The sequence below is a fragment of the Nycticebus coucang genome, chromosome 6 (assembly GCF_027406575.1).
Source record: "Nycticebus coucang isolate mNycCou1 chromosome 6, mNycCou1.pri, whole genome shotgun sequence".
NCBI classification, from domain to species: Eukaryota; Metazoa; Chordata; class Mammalia; order Primates; family Lorisidae; genus Nycticebus; species Nycticebus coucang.
This window is the reverse complement of record NC_069785.1, coordinates 78081129-78097703: the sequence shown is the minus strand read 5'-3', so window position 1 is coordinate 78097703 and position 16575 is coordinate 78081129. Positions and strand designations below refer to the sequence as shown.

Below are 16575 nucleotides of genomic sequence, written 5' to 3'. Positions count from 1 at the left end.
GGGTTTCCTTTACCTTAACATGCTCTATATGTTCTTGCCTCTTTCAGTTCCCCTCTTTAAAAACTTTTTTCTCGGGCGGCTCCTGTGGCTCAGCGGGTAGGGCGCCGGTCCCATATGCCGGAGGTGGCGGGTTCAAACCCAGCCCCGGCCAAAAAAAAAAAAAAAAAAAAAAAAAAAAACTTTTTTCTCCCTTTTGTTTTTTTGAAACTAGCCAATAATGTCTAAGACTTTGAGTCCACATCTTTCCTTTGCTACTTTAAAGAGAAAGTTGGTCTTTTTATTTGAAGGGCTTTTTTTGGTCCTACTTAATTTTTTCTCTCTTTTTCTGTTTTGCAGTCTCATGAACGTGTAAGCAAGCGTCTACATCAGAGGTTCCAGGCCTGGGTAGATAAATGGACCAAGGAGCATGTGCCCCGTGAAATGGCAGCAGAGACCAGCAAGTGGCTCATGGGTGAGGGGCTGGAGGGCCTGGTGCCCTGTACCACCACCTGTGATACAGAGACCCTGCATTTTGTGAGCATTAACAAGTATCGTGTCAAATACGGCACAGTATTCAAAGCTCCTTAACTGCAAAGCCAGAGCAAGTAACTTAAAGGTGTGTGTGTGTGTGTGTGTGTCTCTGTGGTGAGCATGTGCACTCACACACACTGAAGAAACAAGGAAGATGCCTTTCAAGCCTCACTGGGCCTCTCTGGGACATGGCCACCTGATCTGTGTGGCTGGTGCAAATTGGCATTAAGTGGGCTACCTTTAAGGAACATGAATACATACTTACAAAGGTGGAGCTGGAACTTTCCCCAAGTGGGTTAGGGAACTAGCCTGCCCTGGAGGGGAAGGAGATCCATGCAAGCACAGAGACAAGCAGCTTGCTTGCACACACCAGCAGAGCTAAGACTGGAGTCTTCTGTGGCCTGACCTTCAAAGAGGGAACTGGATGCTGTTCACACTTTGGATGGAGGTGCATTTACAAAACAGACTGGGGAAGGACTTAATGCTCAGATGGATTGTAACTGTGATGGTCACTGCTCCTCTTCTCTACCCCCAAAAGGAAAAAAAAAAAAACAGATTTAATACTCACACCCTCCCCCTGCCTCCCTCCCTCACCTGAGCACACCTAAGATCACACATTAGGTTTTAACTGGGATCTGCAGTTTGGCTTTGGAATTGATCATCTTGTGGATTTGATCCCTGATGAATCCCTTGCTGCCCCACCCTTTTCTCTCTCCTTTGGTTCTCAACCTCAAGTTCAAATCAGTCGTCCTTTTTAGCTCCCGTGGAACTGTTTTGTATCTGCTTCTTTACTAGTCTACCCTAGTGCCATCCACCAGCTTTACTCTGACACACACGTGCACACACAATTTTAACTTGCTTTTTCTTTTTTTGTAAATAATGTACATAATGTCAATTTTTTATTAAAAGAAATATGCTTTGATGTGCTAGCATAACTGCTCTAGCTTATTGTGTACCATAGTAATATGTGGCTTCAGATTTAGTACCTATGAACAGATGTACAAGACATTTATTACACTTTTTACCAAAGGGAGTTACCATTGTAGTACTTTTGTGTAAAACTTGTCTTCCTCCTTGCCCCCAACTTTTTCTTTTTCTTTTTTCTTTCTTTTTTTTTTTTTTTTTTTTGTAAATAAATAAAGCTTGGTTCTTACTTAAGGAATAAACTCTCAACCCAAGTCCCTTGTCCTCACCAGAGAACTCTTGTGAAGCAGAGCATTTGGCTTCATTTACTTATCCAGGGTATGAACAGGATTTTCCTTTAAATAATTCATTTGCACTTGTCCCAAATCAAAATATTCCAAAATTTTAATATAGAATATTTCAATTCTTTTAGTACAGATTTTTTCCCCTTATTCAGCTATTTGAAAATATTTTATATTTGGGTAAGTTGTGGAGCTATGTAGTTTGTATTTCTATATATTTTTTCTTATCCTTATTGGGGATGGGGGTGAACAACTAAAAACCAAGCCAGTGTTTGAAAGAAATGTGTATATAGTATGTGGTATAAAGTGGAGTTGGAAGGGAAAGGATTTGATACATCTCTTTAGCAGTTGCCAATGGGATATATAGATATATTTTTAATTATATAAATTTAATCTGGCAGACATTTGAACATGAATGATTAGGGTTTTTATATGTGGTTAGCCTGGACTTTATAAACAAAGACCACTGAGTCCATCCCAGTACTCTGGTGGATTTTTCTCCAGGAACTGTTACCCTAATCTTAGATAATAACCAACAGTGTTTTCTGTGATTTACATTCACTTTTTAGTTAAAACCTCCCAACACCACCACCAAAAAGAAAAATTTTTTTGGCTCCTGGACTTTGAAAACACATGGCTTTTTTGTTGTAGGTGGACAGAAGTGTGTGAGCCACAGTATAACGTGGCAAAAGTCTTGTGGGAGAAGAATTCTAGGGTAGACCTGGGGCGGTGCCTGACTTGGAGGAAGAATAATAATGTACTCAGTGAGGAGAAAGATCTTGAGGTTTTCTAAGCCATAATTTACTTATCCCTCATGCCCCCTCAAGAAAGACTTTGACCTTTAATTACAGGGGAAATTGATGAGATGTGATCAGGGGAAGCCCTAGCCATATCTCTACCTCACCCTCCCAACACCACACAGTGTCAGCTCCAGAGCATCTGCCTGCCAGAGAAAACCCCAACCCACTAATGCAACCAACATAAAAAGGAGCTTTGCCTGCCAGGTGGGTTTTTACAAGCAGCAGTTTCATTCTTCCTGCTGTTTGACATTTAAATTCCAAGCTCTAAACCCAACCTGCATTATATACAGCAGAAAGTTACCTTTATTTTAAATCATATTTGGTATTCTGTACTAGGTCACCTTGTGATTTGCACTTAAAATGTAAACCTGGTCAGTATTTCCATTAAAACATCAGGGCTAATGTTGTATATATAGTTTTTCTTCCTGATTTTATAGACAAGGACTCTGGCAGCCCCGGGAGGGAAAAAATAAAGCTGCTAGTGGAATACTAGAGATGAGAATGAAATTGGAAGTCTGTTTCTGGAATTAGGGCTTCCCTGGACTTTGCAGACCAGTACAGTGAAATATATTATTCTGTGGGGAATCTTCAGTGCTCTGTGATCTGCCATCTCAAAATCTTTACAGAGTTTCTGGTGATAGGCAAGAATTAGCCATATATACGTAAAGTAAAACGTGTAACAGAGGAAACTGGGATCACTGAAGCTGTCCTTCCTGCTCCTTAACATCATGTCTTCCAGTGTGAAAACATGCCTGTTTTCGTGTTCGGGGAAATAACCAGAGCTAGTGCTGGCTTCGGAGGCTGGGTCTGCAGCAGCCGAGGTTCCTGCCTTCCTGCTGAATGACCCAAAGTCTATTCAGGGATCTACGGGGGCTTTAATCGTTAATCTTCCCATTTTATTTAAGGGTTTACCTTATAGGTGACTAGCTCGGACCTGGAAAGTACAGCTTCTAGCTTCCAACTCCTGGCTCAAAGGTCTCGACAGCAACTGGCTTGTAGAAGCCGCCGGTGTTGCAAGAAAAGCTGCCCGGGGCTGGAAGGCGTTCTCCAGATGGCCGGAACCTTTGGTTTCAGTCAGTGGACCAAGCCGGCAGTGCCAGGGAGGCCTTCCGGGGAGAGGAGCCAGGGCGTGACGATGGCGGGAGCGCCGGCTTTGAAGCATTGGCGCACCACGCTGGAGCGGGTGGAGAAGTTCGTGTCGCCGCTCTACTTTACTGACTGTAACCTCCGCGGCAGGTGTGGCCCCTAGTCTGAGGAGCCGCGGGACGTATCCATGCGTCTCAGCCTTTCCTTCCGGGGGGAAACCTAAGCTGCAGCCACCTGGGCCGTGGGACAAACTGCCCGCCGAGGACAGGGAAAGGGTGCAGAAGGGAAGGGGAGGAGATAGGATGTGCTGTGGGTTGCCAGACAACCCTCTCCCCACCGCCTGGCTGGCCCATGGGCAGAAAAGGGGCGGCCTCGAGCGCCTGCCCACCAGACCCTTCTGCCCAGGCTCTTTGGGGAAACGTGCCCCGTGGCCGCCCTCTCCAGCTTCCTGACGCCCGAGAGGCTTTCCTACCAGGAGGCAATCCAGCAGAACTTCAGCCCGGCGCAGATCGGCGACAGCTTCGGACCGACGTGAGTAACTCCCGACGGGAAGGCGGGGCCAGCGGGCCTAAGGGAACGAACGCCACACCCCACATCCAGCTCCCCACACGGCCTCGGCGACACCTTCTTTGTCGGCTACCTGCCCTAGACAGCTTCAAGGGACAGAGCAGCACCCTCTACTGGGAACAGCTCCCTGGTCCGTCAGAGTCTTAAAGGGAGAGTTTTCATCTCCCCATCTCTGCGTCTGCACACCCTTTATGAAGGGCACCCTAGTTGGATCACGGACCCCTGATTTCTCTGCTTCTTTCTCTCACCTTGCTCCTCCCCTTGTTCCTTTCTTGTGGCTCAAATCTGAGTACCTTGTGATGCTACCGATTTTTGGAGAAAGTCTCAAGCCTTTGCTGACTCTTAGCTGAAGGAAGTATTTCAGGCCAGGGTATCCATCCCTAGGCCCATCAAAAGGGCTCTCTTGCAGATGGTGGACCTGCTGGTTCCGGGTAGAGCTGACCATCCCAGAGGCATGGGTGGGCCAGGAAGTTCACCTTTGCTGGGAAAGTGATGGAGAAGGTCTGGTGTGGCGTGATGGGGAACCTGTCCAGGTGAGAAGCCCTGCCCTGATCAGTTATGACCACAGTTCAGTCCTGGTCTCTGGAGAAGCCACAGCTGAGTGGCTATCTGCGGGGTGGTATCAGGATTTCAGTACTGGGGAAGTTGCCACTTGGGCACCTTTGTAATCAGTCCTTAGTTTCAACAAACTAATTTTTATTATGTGTAATACATGTTTGTGGGAATAAATCCCAAGAAGTTCTAGATAGTAAAAAGTAAAAACTTAAGTACTCTTCCCCTGAAGTAATGAATCTCTCCCTACTACCCCATCCCATTCCCCAGATGTAACCACTGTTAAGTGTCTTATTCACGCATCCAACCATATCATGTTTAATCCTTATAATCCTTTGTGGTAGGTCTTTATGCCCACTACATTTTAAAAAACTGAGATATGTCAAGGTTTTTTCATTTGCTCAGGTTTACACAGCTTCCGTTCCAAATTGGACTGGGGTTAGGGCTATCATTCTTCTCACTGTCGTGCTAAAAGAAGGCAGAGCCATTCTCTCTTTTATTTCTCTGGCTCAGCACATGTCTCTTGGTGTCCATTTTGGGCCAGACCTTGTTCTAAGCACTGGAGATAAAATAAGGAATGAGGTAAACCTGTCCCTGACTATGGAGTTTCCTTCAGATGTTTACAGGAGTTCAGAGGCCACCAGAAACCACATCCATGCCTCCTGACCCCTGTCTATGGCCCTTAAAGATATTGGGCTTTTTCACGAGTAAACAGTTGTTATTTGGTGGTCGTGGTGCTGGTTGCCATGGAAGGTGGGGTACCTGCTACCAGGGTCCCCAATTTGTCAATCTTGGCCCTGCTTCAGAGAGAGGACCCAGAGCTGGGGACCAGGTGGAACGGCTTAACCTCTCTTGGTTCACACTTGACCTGAACTGTCCAAAGTTCTCAGGCCCCATCTCTCACTCCCCCTTCCCTGCCAGGGTTTCACCAAAGAGGGTGAGAAGACCAGCTATGTCCTGACTGACAGGCTGGGGGAAGGAGAACCCCGAAGGTGAGTGAGTCCCTATGCCCTGGTCAACCAATGTTCGTGGAGGAGGTACCGGTAGGCAAAGAAGAGCTGAGGCCCTGAGTGATCTCAGAAGCAACCCCGAGTGATCTCAGAAGCAACTCCGAGTGATCTCAGAAGCAACTCAAGAGCTGAGGCCCCGAGTGATCTCAGAAGCAACCCCGAGTGATCTCAGAAGCAACTCCTCAAATCTCATTTGTTTTTAGAAAGCATAATTTTTTCCTAACTATAAAGGCAATATTTGCTTTCTTATAGGTAAATACAGGAACCACAAAGAAGTAAATAACTACTATTATCCCACTACCTAGAGTAGAGATGATCATTATTAACATCTCAGCATTCACATTCTTAGTGTTTCTTTTTCCTTCCCTTTTTTTTTTTTTTTGTAGAGACAGAGTTTCACTTTATCGCCCTCAGTAGAGTGCCGTGGCGTCACACAGCTCACAGCAACCTCCAACTTCTGGGCTTAGGCGAGTCTCCTGCCTCAGCCTCCCGAGTAGCTGGGACTACAGGCTCCTGCCACAACGCCCGGCTATTTTTTTTTTGTTGCAGTTTGGCCGGGGCCGGGTTTGAACCCGCCACCCTTGGTATATGGGGCCGGCACCCTGCTCACTGAGCCACAGGCACCGCCCTTCTTTTTTTTTTTTTTTTTTTTGAGAAAGAGTCTCACTTTGTTGCCCAGGTAGAATGTCATAACTCACAGCAATCTGAAATTCTTGGGCTCAAGCCATCCTCTTGCCTCAGCTTCCCGAGTAGCTGGGATCACAGGCACCTGCCACAATGCCCAGCTATTTTTAGAGACAATGTCTCCCTCTTGCTCAGGCTGGTCTTGAACTCCTCAGCTCAAGCAGTCCACCTGCCTTGACCTCCCAAAATGCTAGTATTATAGGCGTGAGCTACCATGACCAGCCATTAGTATTTCTTTCAGGCATAGTTTTTACTAACTGAGACAGAATTTCTTTGACATTTTGCTTCCTGACTTTCTTTTCTTTTCTTTTCTTTCTTTTTTTTTTTTTTGAGAGAGAGTCTCAAGCTGTCACCCTAGATAGATTACTGTGGCATCACAGCTCACACCAACCTCAAACTCTTGGGCTTAAGCGATTCTCTTGCCTCAGCCTCCCAAGTAGCTGGGACTACAGGTGCCCACCCCACACCCAGACTGCAACTGTTGTTGCAGTTGTCATTGTTTTAGCTACCCCGGCCTGGGTTTGAACTTACAGCCTCAGTGTATGTGGCTGGCACCCTACCCACTGAGCTACAGACGCTGCCATACTTCCTGACTTTTTTTTTTTTTTTTTTGAGGCATAGCCTCAAGCTGTCACCCTGGATAGAGTGCCGTGGCATCACAGCTCATAGCAACCTCCAACTCCTGGACTCAAGCAATTCTCCTGCCTCCACCTCCCAAGTAGCTGGGAGTATAGGCACCTGCCACAATGCCTGGCTATTTTTTGGTTGCAGCCGTCATTGTTGTTTGGCGGGCTCAGGCTGGATTTGAACCCGCCGGCTCAAGTGTATGTGGCTGGCGCCTCAGCCGCTTGAGCCACAGATGCTGAGCCCCTGACTTTTTATATACCATATTATAACATGGGCATTTATGACACCATTAAAAGTATTTTTTAGACATCATAGAATTTTATATGTATTGAACACTGTGTTTCAGATGCCTCCAAGACACTGGGACTATGGTGGCGAATAATGTAGTTCTTAACAGCAAAGGGAGATAGATGTACTCATATAATTACAAAAAGAATGAGGGCCCCAAAAGAGATTACTGGGAGCTCATGTGAGAAAGCTGTTCTAGACTTAGTGGAGGGTCAGGGAGGCTTCCCTAAGGAAGTCCGAGTAGAGCTTCACCACAGCTGATGGATCTTGGGTCTAAAAGGTGAGCCTGTAATCCTAAAACTCTGGGAGGTTGAGATGGGCAGATGGCTTGAGCTCAGGAGTTTGAGACCAGCCAGAGCAAAAGACCCCTCTTTACTAAAAAAAAAAGCCAAAGCAGGATGATCACTTGAGCCCAGGAGTTCAAGGTTGCTGTAAGCTATGATGATGATGCCACAGCAGTCTACCCAGGACACTCTACCCAGAGTGACAGAAAGAGACTCTTGTCTCAAAAAAAAATTTTTTTTTTTTTTTTTTTTTGTAGAGACAGAGTCTCACTTTATGGCCCTCGGTAGAGTGCCGTGGCCTCACACAGCTCACAGCAACCTCCAACTTCCTGGGCTTAAGCGATTCTCTTGCCTCAGCCTCCTGAGTAGCTGGGACTACAGGCGCCCGCCACAACGCCCGGCTATTTTTTGGTTGCAGTTTGGCCGGGGCCGGGTTTGAACCCACCACCCTTGGTATATGGGGCCGGCGCCTCACCGACTGAGCCACAGGCGCCGCCCTCAAAAAAAAAAAAAATTTTTAAAGGTGTTGTAGAGATGCCTTGGCACCCGTAGCTCAGTGAGTAGGACGCCAGCCACATACACCAAGGCTGGTGGGTTTGAGCCCAGCCCAGACCAATTAAACAATGACAACCTCAACCAAAAAATAGCCAGGCATTGTGGCAGGTGCCTGTAGTCCCAGCTATTCGGGAGACTGAGGCAAAAGAAGACAGCTTATTTGGAAATAAAAAGGTAAATAGCAGTGTCATTCACATAGTTACATCCTTTATTACTTATTTTCCTTGACTGAGGCAAACCAACCATTAGCAAGGTCAGTCTGGTGTTTCCACCTTCACCAACCCACACATGCACAGCTGCCACACTGCAGGATCTTCTGGGTGGTAGATCCTGGAGGCAAATAAGGAGGGATCAAATGGATGCCTCCTGGTGCCCCCTCCCCAAGTCCTCAAAGTCCTCTGCCAGTTCCTTGTCCTGAGGCTGCTTCCTCATTTGTAGCCTGACCCTCTATGTGGAAGTGGCCTGCAATGGGCTCCTGGGTGCTGGGAAGGGAAGCATGATTGCAGCCCCTGATCCTGAGAAGATGTTCCAGCTGAGCCGGGCCGAGCTGGCTGTGTTCTGCAGGGATGTCCACAAGCTCCTGGTGGATCTGGAGCTGCTGCTGGGCATAGCCAAGGTACTCAACATCCTCTGTTCCCCTGTCATCCTCTAGATCCCTCTAGGCTGATTATTTCTTGGGTCAGGTAAGTGGGACTCAGAATCTAGAGAAGGAAGACAGTTTATGCCTGCCTGAGGGAGAGAGGATTTTCCTGTGTAAAGGGCGGAGGGAAATGGTGCTGAGCAGAAGGCAGCAGGAGCAAAGGGTTGGAGTTGAGGGGAACTCTGCTCAGAATCTTGGGAGATCCCCTAGGCCTAGTTCTGGAGGCTGTGCTTGAGACAGGGATTAAGGGGCAGAACTTTGCTGCAGGGCCTCGGGGAAGATAACCAGCGCAGCTTCCAGGCCTTGTACACAGCTAACCAGATGGTGAATGTGTGTGACCCTGCCAAGCCTGAGACCTTCCCACTGGCCCAGACCCTGGCCTCCCAGTTCTTTGGCCAACGTGGTGGTGAAAGCCAACACACTATCCATGCCACAGGGCACTGCCACATTGATACAGGTAGGCCTGCAGGAATGGGGAGAATTGGCTGGGAAGGCAGGAATGCCCTGGAAGCCCTGGCTTTGCCTTAGAAGCTCCATGTGATCGTCAACAAGTTCCTGTCCCTCTTGGCCTCAGTTTTCCTCCATCTGTAAGATGGGGCTGGAGGACTGGACTGTGGGATCTGCTAGCTACAGCTTCATTTCTTCTTGTGACAAAATCTGATGCCTCAGGAAGTTCCATGCTAGATATGGGAGTGGAGGGTAGGATTCCAGAGACTGGTGATCGCAGAATTGGCAGACATAGGTGTGCCACAGTGAAGATAAGTGTGGGAGGCTAGGGATTTCAGGATAGTCATTTAACTCTCAGCTTGTTCAGGGGGATTACAGAGAAGCTTCCTGGACAAGGTAACCTTGAACTAAGAATGAGTAGAGCTTTAACAGCAGTGCCCAATTTCTCAGAGAGGAAGGGAATTATTGAGCTGGGGGCTCAAACTGTGAGGTTTATGAGAAAGCCATATGTTTAACAAGCTCCCCAAGCTATTGAGTGTGATACAAGTAAAGTTTCTGAATCTCAGAATGAGGGCTGTCTCCTGTGCCGAGATGTGGGATAGGATGTGAGTTCTGGGCTGATGAGGAAGTAACTGCCTAGGGTCAGCTGGCAACTAAGTCCATCCTGGAAACTATGCCCCCTGTTCTAGGGTATCCTCAGTGTGTGCAAAGGCAGGGTAATTCCTTTTGCCTCTGGGGGGCAACTCAGCCTCAGACTGAGGCCATTCCTGGGCCAAGGGTCTCCATTTCCTGACCTGTAGAATTGAGCCAGCTGGTCTCCTTTCCCAATCTCCTCCTCCCACTTTGCAGGAGTGGTTTGAAGTAACTGCTCAGGAGGGATGCCATAGGACTTTCCAGAGGGATGGGAGGAGAGCCAGGTAACCCTCTGGAGTCCCAGTCTTGGCCTGGTCAGGATACTGGAGTAGGGGTAGGGCTGGGGACCTGTTGGTACCTTGCTGCTCTCTCTACCCTCTGCTCCCCCACCCCCATCATCTAGCCTGGCTTTGGCCCTTCAAGGAGACCATAAGGAAATGTGCCCGGAGCTGGGTGACAGCCATGCAGCTCATGAAACAGAACCCTGAGTTCATCTTTGCCTGCTCCCAGGTCAGAGGGATACCTTGGGGGGCGGGGGGGAGGGACAGGGCAGGCACCTGGTACTCCCTGGAGCTCAACTGGTTCTGAGGGCTTCTCAGTCCTGAGGAACAGCTCTGTTCCTCACCCTCAGCCATCCACTGTGCCCCAAATGCTCAGCACTACGTAGGGTCTTCATCATTTCCGACTTATCTCCCACCCCACCTTCCTCACAGGCGCAGCAGCTTGAGTGGGTGAAGAGCCGCTACCCTGGGCTGCACTCCCGGCTCCAGGAGTTTGCCTGCCGTGGGCAGTTTGTGCCTGTGGGGGGCACCTGGGTGGAGATGGTAAGAGCATTCAGCACTTCCTCAGCCTCTATCCATGTAGCTACGGCCTTCCCTCATGGTGCCAGGACCCTGGGCTATGTTGGTGACTTGCTGCAGGCCATTCATACCCACTTTGTGGCAGGGCTCATTAGACCCTAGAACCCCAAGGCCTGACACTCCAAGGAGGAGAATGTCTCCAGCATGGCTGGTCTCAGGCCCCTTGCTCAGGCAAATGGATAGTCAGGTCTGAAGCAAGGAGTGGGACACTTGCTGGGCCTGGCTGTAACCCTTATGTCAGAGCAGCCTGGCATCTCCTGCAGGGAGTGTGGCAGACCTGACCTGCCTATTTCCCATCTTACCTGGGCTGTCCCTCCTCCCTCACTACCAGGATGGGAACCTGCCCAGTGGAGAAGCTATGGTCAGGCAGTTCCTACAGGGCCAGAACTTCTTTCTGCAGGAATTTGGGAAGATGTGCTCTGAGGTAGGCCAGGAGCTGCTGCACCAAGGTGTTGAGTGGGTGGCTTTGCTTGACCCAGAGTCCTGAGGAGCTGAGGCTGGGGTGGCTCCAAACAGAGCCATGATTACCACCCTCCGTGGCCTTCTTCTCTACAGTTCTGGCTGCCAGACACATTCGGCTACTCAGCACAGCTCCCCCAGATCATGCGTGGCTGTGGCATCAGGCACTTTCTGACCCAGAAATTGAGCTGGAACTTGGTGAACTCCTTTCCGGTGAGCAGACCCCAGGGGATGAGGGTGAGAGTCAGCCTTGGTCTCACATGGCCCATTTATCTCTCCCAAGGCTCATTTGAGAAGTCCTGGACAGACTACCAAACCCCCACCCAAAGAGGGTAGGCCTCCAGCAGGATCACACTGCAGGCAGGGGCAGGACCAGATCTGACTCAGCCCTGACTCTGGCCGCTCTCCCTTGTGTATTTCCCAACAGCACCATACCTTTTTCTGGGAGGGGCTGGACGGCTCCCGTGTACTGGTCCACTTTCCACCTGGTGATTCCTATGGGATGCAGGGCAGCGTGGAGGAGGTGAGGGGATACTTGGAAGGGAGCAGTCTGGAGAGGGCAGGCCTATACTAGGCTGACCTATGCTGACCTGCCCCTACCTGTCTAGGTGCTGAAAACTGTGGTCAATAATCGGGACAAGGGGAGGACTAACCACAGTGCCTTCCTCTTTGGTTTTGGGGATGGGGGCGGTGGCCCCACCCAGACCATGCTGGATCGTTTGAAGCGGCTAGGCAACACGGATGGGCTGCCCAGGTCAGTCCAGGCCTCTATCAACCCTCAGCTCATGCCATGAGCCCTGCCTTCCACTTAGACAGTAGGCCCAAATCCTCCTCTGGGCCTGGTCCTGCTCCAATCCTGGACCACCGGCTCCTCCAAAGTCCTGCCATGAGGGTGGTAAGGGGTAAGCTGAGGGTGGGGAAAGGAAGAAGCTTGAATCCATCAGAGAGAGCAGCTCTTCTGGGGTATCCAGGGCTGGCACTAGGTGGATGGAGAGCTTTCTGGAGAAGTTCTTCTCTTTGGGGAGATCGGTTATCTGCTCTGGCATGGAAGAAGGTGAACCACGTGGTCCCCAAGGCTGGGAGACCCAGGCTTGTGGTTTCCCTCAGGGTGCAGCTATCTTCTCCAAAGCAGCTCTTCTCAGCACTGGAGGGTGACTCGGGGCAGCTGTGCACATGGGTCGGGGAGCTCTTCCTGGAGCTGCACAATGGCACCTACACCACCCATGCCCAGGTCAGGGGAAGGCTATGGAGCCAAGCAGGGAGGGTGTACCCTTGGTCTGCAGAGGGTCAGAGAAGGAGGTAGAGGAGAGAGCCAGCCCAGATCCTGGGGGAAGAAGCTCATGTTCCAAGGAGGAGCTTGGAGAAGGCAACACTGAGCATCCCTAAAGAAAGAGGGTTTGGGCTGAGGGGAGAGGAGGAAGGGCATTTGAGTCAGGTCACCCACAAGAGGCCTTATCCAGAGGCCCTGGGGAGCCCTCAGGGGTTCTGAGCAAGAGAGGGCTTTGGAAGGCATCCCAGGATGTTTGAGCAGACTCCAGACTGATCTTCCTGCCTGGGCTTAGATTAAGAAGGGGAACCGTGAGTGTGAGCGGATCCTACATGACGTGGAGCTGCTCAGTAGCCTGGCCCTGGCCCGCAGCACCCAGTTCCTGTACCCTGCAGCCCAGCTGCAACACCTCTGGAGGTCAGCCTAACTTCTGCCCCCTGCCACCCACCTGACCTCTCACCCTAGTTGCTCTGTGGCTGTCTGTCCCAGGCTTCCCCATCCCTGCCCTTGGCCCCTGCAGGCTCTTGCTTCTGAACCAGTTTCATGATGTGGTGACTGGAAGCTGCATCCAGCTGGTGGCAGAGGATGCCATGTGCCACTATGCAGGTGAGGCTGACAACAGTCCCACCACTCCAACCTTAGGACTGAGCCCAGAGAGTCCCCTATGGGACACTGAGGGGTCATCCCAGACCCATTGCTTACGCATGACCAGCTAGTCTCTCCTCAGACATTCGTTCCCATGGTAATACGCTGCTCAGCACTGCGGCCACAGCCCTGTGTGCTGGGGAACCAGGTCCTGAGGGCCTCCTCATTGTCAACACACTGCCCTGGAAGCGCACCGAAGTGTTGGCCCTGCCTAAGCCTGGTGGGGCCCACAGCCTAGGTATGAGCCAAGGGGAAAGGTTGCTACTACATCAGGAGGGATCGGGGCCAGACACCCCTGGGGATCGCACCTGGGGGGTGCTCCAGGCTGGAGTATAGTAGCCACAGTCTCCACCATCCTGACCCCTACATGAGTGAGGTTCCAGGAAGGTCAGGAGGCTGCGCTGATGCCTAGGCCTCACCCCCAGCCCTGGTGACAGTGCCCAGCATGGGCTATGCTCCTGTTCCTGCCCCCACTTCAGTGCAGCCCCTGCTGCCCCAACAGCCTGTGTTCGTAGTGCAAGAGGTGAGTCCCAGCAAGTCCTGGGGGGCAAGGGCTGTCCTGGGGTGCTCCTAACATCTTGGGGGGGCCTGAACTCCAACATGGAGCAAGTGGCAAATGTGGGGCTGGGGCTGGGGGTGAGTTGGCTGTGGGAAGCTCCTACAGACTCAGTCTCACGGACCCCTTTCACCAAGACTGATGGTTCCGTGACTCTGGACAACGGCATTATCCGGGTGAGGCTGGACCCAACTGGCCGGCTGACGTCCCTGGTCCTGGTGGCCTCTGGCAGGTGCCAACTCCTCACTATACTTTCCCAGTGCCTACCCAGTAGGTCCCAGACACTGTTTCCTCTGTCTCATGACCACAACACTGCCCACAGCAGCCCACCAGTGGCACTGGGCTATATGGCTCACACAGAATAGGGCAGAGTGGGCTGGGGTCCTCTGTTGCCTGGGTCTTTTCACTCTGTACCGTGCCACCATAAACAACTAGAAGGGTTGAAGTCACATGGTTGTAATGCACTGATCCAAATGTTTTTCCAGGGAAGCCATTGCTGAGGGTGCTGTGGGGAACCAATTCGTGCTGTTTGATGATGTGCCTTTGTATTGGGACGCTTGGGATGTCATGGACTACCACCTAGAGACCCGGTATGGGCTGGCCAGGACTTGAGGGTGGTGGGATGGTGCACAAGCTGCTCTGGCTCAGTGCCTCCTTTCCCATCCCATAGGAAGCCTGTGCTGGGCCAAGCAGGGACCTTGGCAGTGGGCACTGAAGGCGGTCTGCGGGGCAGTGCCTGGTTCTTACTGCAGATCACTCCCAACAGCCGGCTCAGCCAGGAGGTGGTGCTGGATGTTGGCTGCCCCTATGTTCGCTTCCACACCGAGGTAGCAGAGGGGCAGGTCAGGGTAGGGTGGTGATTATCTTCCCCACGTGTGCCTGGTGAGAAGGGGCCACAGCCCTTTCTTCTTCATCTCCATCTTCCATTCCACCCCCAGGTGCACTGGCATGAGGCCCACAAGTTCCTGAAGGTAGAGTTTCCTGCCCGTGTGCGGAGTTCCCAGGCCACCTATGAGATCCAGTTTGGCCACCTGCAGCGGCCCACTCACTACAACACCTCTTGGGACTGGGCACGATTTGAGGTCTGACATGGCAAGGGGTAGGGGATGGGCTTGGACTCCTCACAGGCTAGAGAGAGAATAAATGTGTGCGGTGGGTTGGGGAGGAGGAGGATGACATGTGTGACCATATGGTGGGGTGAGTACTATTTCTTATTCCCATTTTACAAATAAGGCTTATGCAGGTTGGGTGGCATGCCCAGGGCCTCCTAAAGTGGGAGCTGGATATTCAGTCTTGTGGTTTTAGAGCTTGTTCTCACACTAGTGACAGGAAGTCTGGGATTTGGGAGCACAAGAAGGGGCACAGGGCCACCAAGTGGGTCTCAGATCTTCCTTCCAGGTGTGGGCCCACCGCTGGATGGATCTGTCAGAGCACGGCTTTGGGCTGGCCCTGCTCAATGACTGCAAGTATGGTGCATCAGTGCGAGGCAGCATCCTCAGCCTCTCTCTGTGAGTGGGTACTCAGCCAGCCCGGGAGCTGGCATGAGGGTGTGGGTCTTCTTGGGGTGGAACTCAGCAGCTTCAGCCTGGTCCATATCCTTCATCCTCATCTCAGCTTGCGGGCACCTAAGGCCCCGGATGCCACTGCTGACATGGGGCGTCATGAGTTCACCTATGCATTGATGCCACACAAGGGTGAGTGCTGAAGACTGTGGGGCCCTCCTGCAGCCCTCCTTTGCCCTTCTCTGAGCCCAAACTCTAGCAGCCTGGCCCTGTGCCCCTCTAGGGGCTTGGGAACTAAGCCCTATTCTTCACTAGCCTCGCTTTCCGGTCATACTCTAGGCTCCTTTCAAGACGCTGGAGTTATCCGTGCTGCCTACAGCCTCAACTTCCCCTTGTTGGCGCTGCCAGTCCCAGGCCCAGCGCCTGCCACCTCCTGGAGTGCCTTTTCCCTGTCCTCACCTGAAGTCGTGTTGGAGACGGTCAAGCAGGCAAGAGGCGGGGCAAATGGGCGAGCCCGCGGGGTTCCGGTCTGAGCCCGTCTGGCCCCGGCCACTGCCCGCCTCGCCACCTACCCACCAATTCCTGCAGGCGGAGACCAACACCCACAGCCGCACGCTAGTCCTGAGGCTGTATGAGGCCCACGGCTGCCATGTGGACTGCTGGCTACACACGTCGCTGCCTGTTCAGGAGGCCATTCTGTGAGTTGCAGCACAGGTTGGGGGTGGGAGTAGGAATCCTGCCCTCACAGGGCCTCACCGCCCCTCCTGTTCTCCAGCTGCGATCTTCTGGAGCAGCGAGACCCTGCTGGGCACTTGCCACTTCGGGACAACCGCTTGAAGCTCACCTTCTCTCCCTTTCAAGTGCGGTCTCTGTTGCTCGTGCTTCAGCCTCCCCCAAACTGAGTCCCCTAGGGATGGGGTTTGGGCTGTAGAAGGCTTTAGGGACTCCTCATTTTTGCCTCCCCAGCCTGAAGCACAGATCAGTCGCCTCTTGTATAATAAACCTACCGATCAGGAACCATGCTGGTAGCTCCCCTCACTCCTTTTAGTGTACACCCTCAGGCTTAGGAGTTGGGGGAGAACTAAGGTACTGGTGTGTGCAGGGTCTGGGCTGTAGCTCCACCAAGAGAGATTGAGGACTTTGGGTGACCACAAGATGGCTGGAGACCATGAGGTAAGAAATGCTTCCCCTCTAGCCGGGTGTTGTGGCGGGCACCTGTAGTCCCAGCTACTTGGGAGGCTGAGGCAAGAGAATCGCTTAAGCCCAGGAGTTGAAGGTTGCTGTGAGCTGTGTGAGGCCACGGCACTCTACCGAGGGCCATAAAGTGAGACCCTGTCTCTACACAAAAAAAAAAGAAATGCTTCCCCTGTGTGAGGCTAGAGAGTAGGCTGAGGGTAC

The 16575-nt window shown here is 51.6% G+C and overlaps 2 protein-coding genes across 6 annotated transcripts in view; both read left to right on the top strand.

Moving 5' to 3' along the window:
* Positions 1 to 1672, top strand: part of SIN3A (SIN3 transcription regulator family member A) — a 90580-nt gene extending 88908 nt beyond the window's left edge. For all 3 annotated transcript variants that reach the window (XM_053595985.1, XM_053595984.1, XM_053595983.1), the window contains exon 21: positions 337 to 1672. In XM_053595985.1, the coding sequence (XP_053451960.1) occupies positions 337 to 567 (231 nt within the window). In that variant the 3' untranslated portion in view covers positions 568 to 1672. The remainder of the gene's footprint in view (positions 1 to 336) is intronic.
* Positions 1673 to 1945: 273 nt separating this feature from the next.
* MAN2C1 (mannosidase alpha class 2C member 1) lies at positions 1946 to 16194 on the top strand. 3 transcript variants are annotated; one of them, XM_053595987.1, is made up of 26 exons: positions 1946 to 3751; positions 4007 to 4132; positions 4578 to 4701; positions 5642 to 5712; positions 8607 to 8784; positions 9076 to 9265; positions 10292 to 10398; positions 10602 to 10712; positions 11080 to 11172; positions 11304 to 11420; positions 11635 to 11730; positions 11816 to 11961; positions 12315 to 12438; positions 12770 to 12891; positions 12995 to 13080; positions 13202 to 13357; positions 13545 to 13642; positions 13813 to 13907; positions 14161 to 14265; positions 14346 to 14502; positions 14614 to 14757; positions 15074 to 15183; positions 15290 to 15369; positions 15517 to 15665; positions 15766 to 15875; positions 15953 to 16194. In XM_053595987.1, exons 1-26 carry the CDS (start codon positions 3567 to 3569, stop codon positions 16077 to 16079), a joined length of 3207 nt encoding a protein of 1068 aa, XP_053451962.1. In that variant the 5' UTR covers positions 1946 to 3566; the 3' UTR covers positions 16080 to 16194. The 3 variants fall into 3 exon arrangements, with proteins under 3 accessions (XP_053451962.1, XP_053451961.1, XP_053451963.1); XM_053595986.1 differs by having other exon boundaries at positions 13187 to 13357; XM_053595988.1 differs by having other exon boundaries at positions 13532 to 13907.
* Positions 16195 to 16575: the final 381 nt, after the last annotated feature.

Coding starts and splice junctions, on each gene's coding strand:
- MAN2C1 (XM_053595988.1), top strand. CDS start 3,567: ATGGCCGGAACCTTTGGTTTCAGTCAGTGGACCAAGCCGGCAGTGCCA. Junction 4,702..5,641: donor GTGATGGGGAACCTGTCCAG/GTGAGAAGCCCT, acceptor CTTCCCTGCCAG/GGTTTCACCAAAGAGGGTGA. Junction 10,713..11,079: donor GGGGCACCTGGGTGGAGATG/GTAAGAGCATTC, acceptor CCTCACTACCAG/GATGGGAACCTGCCCAGTGG.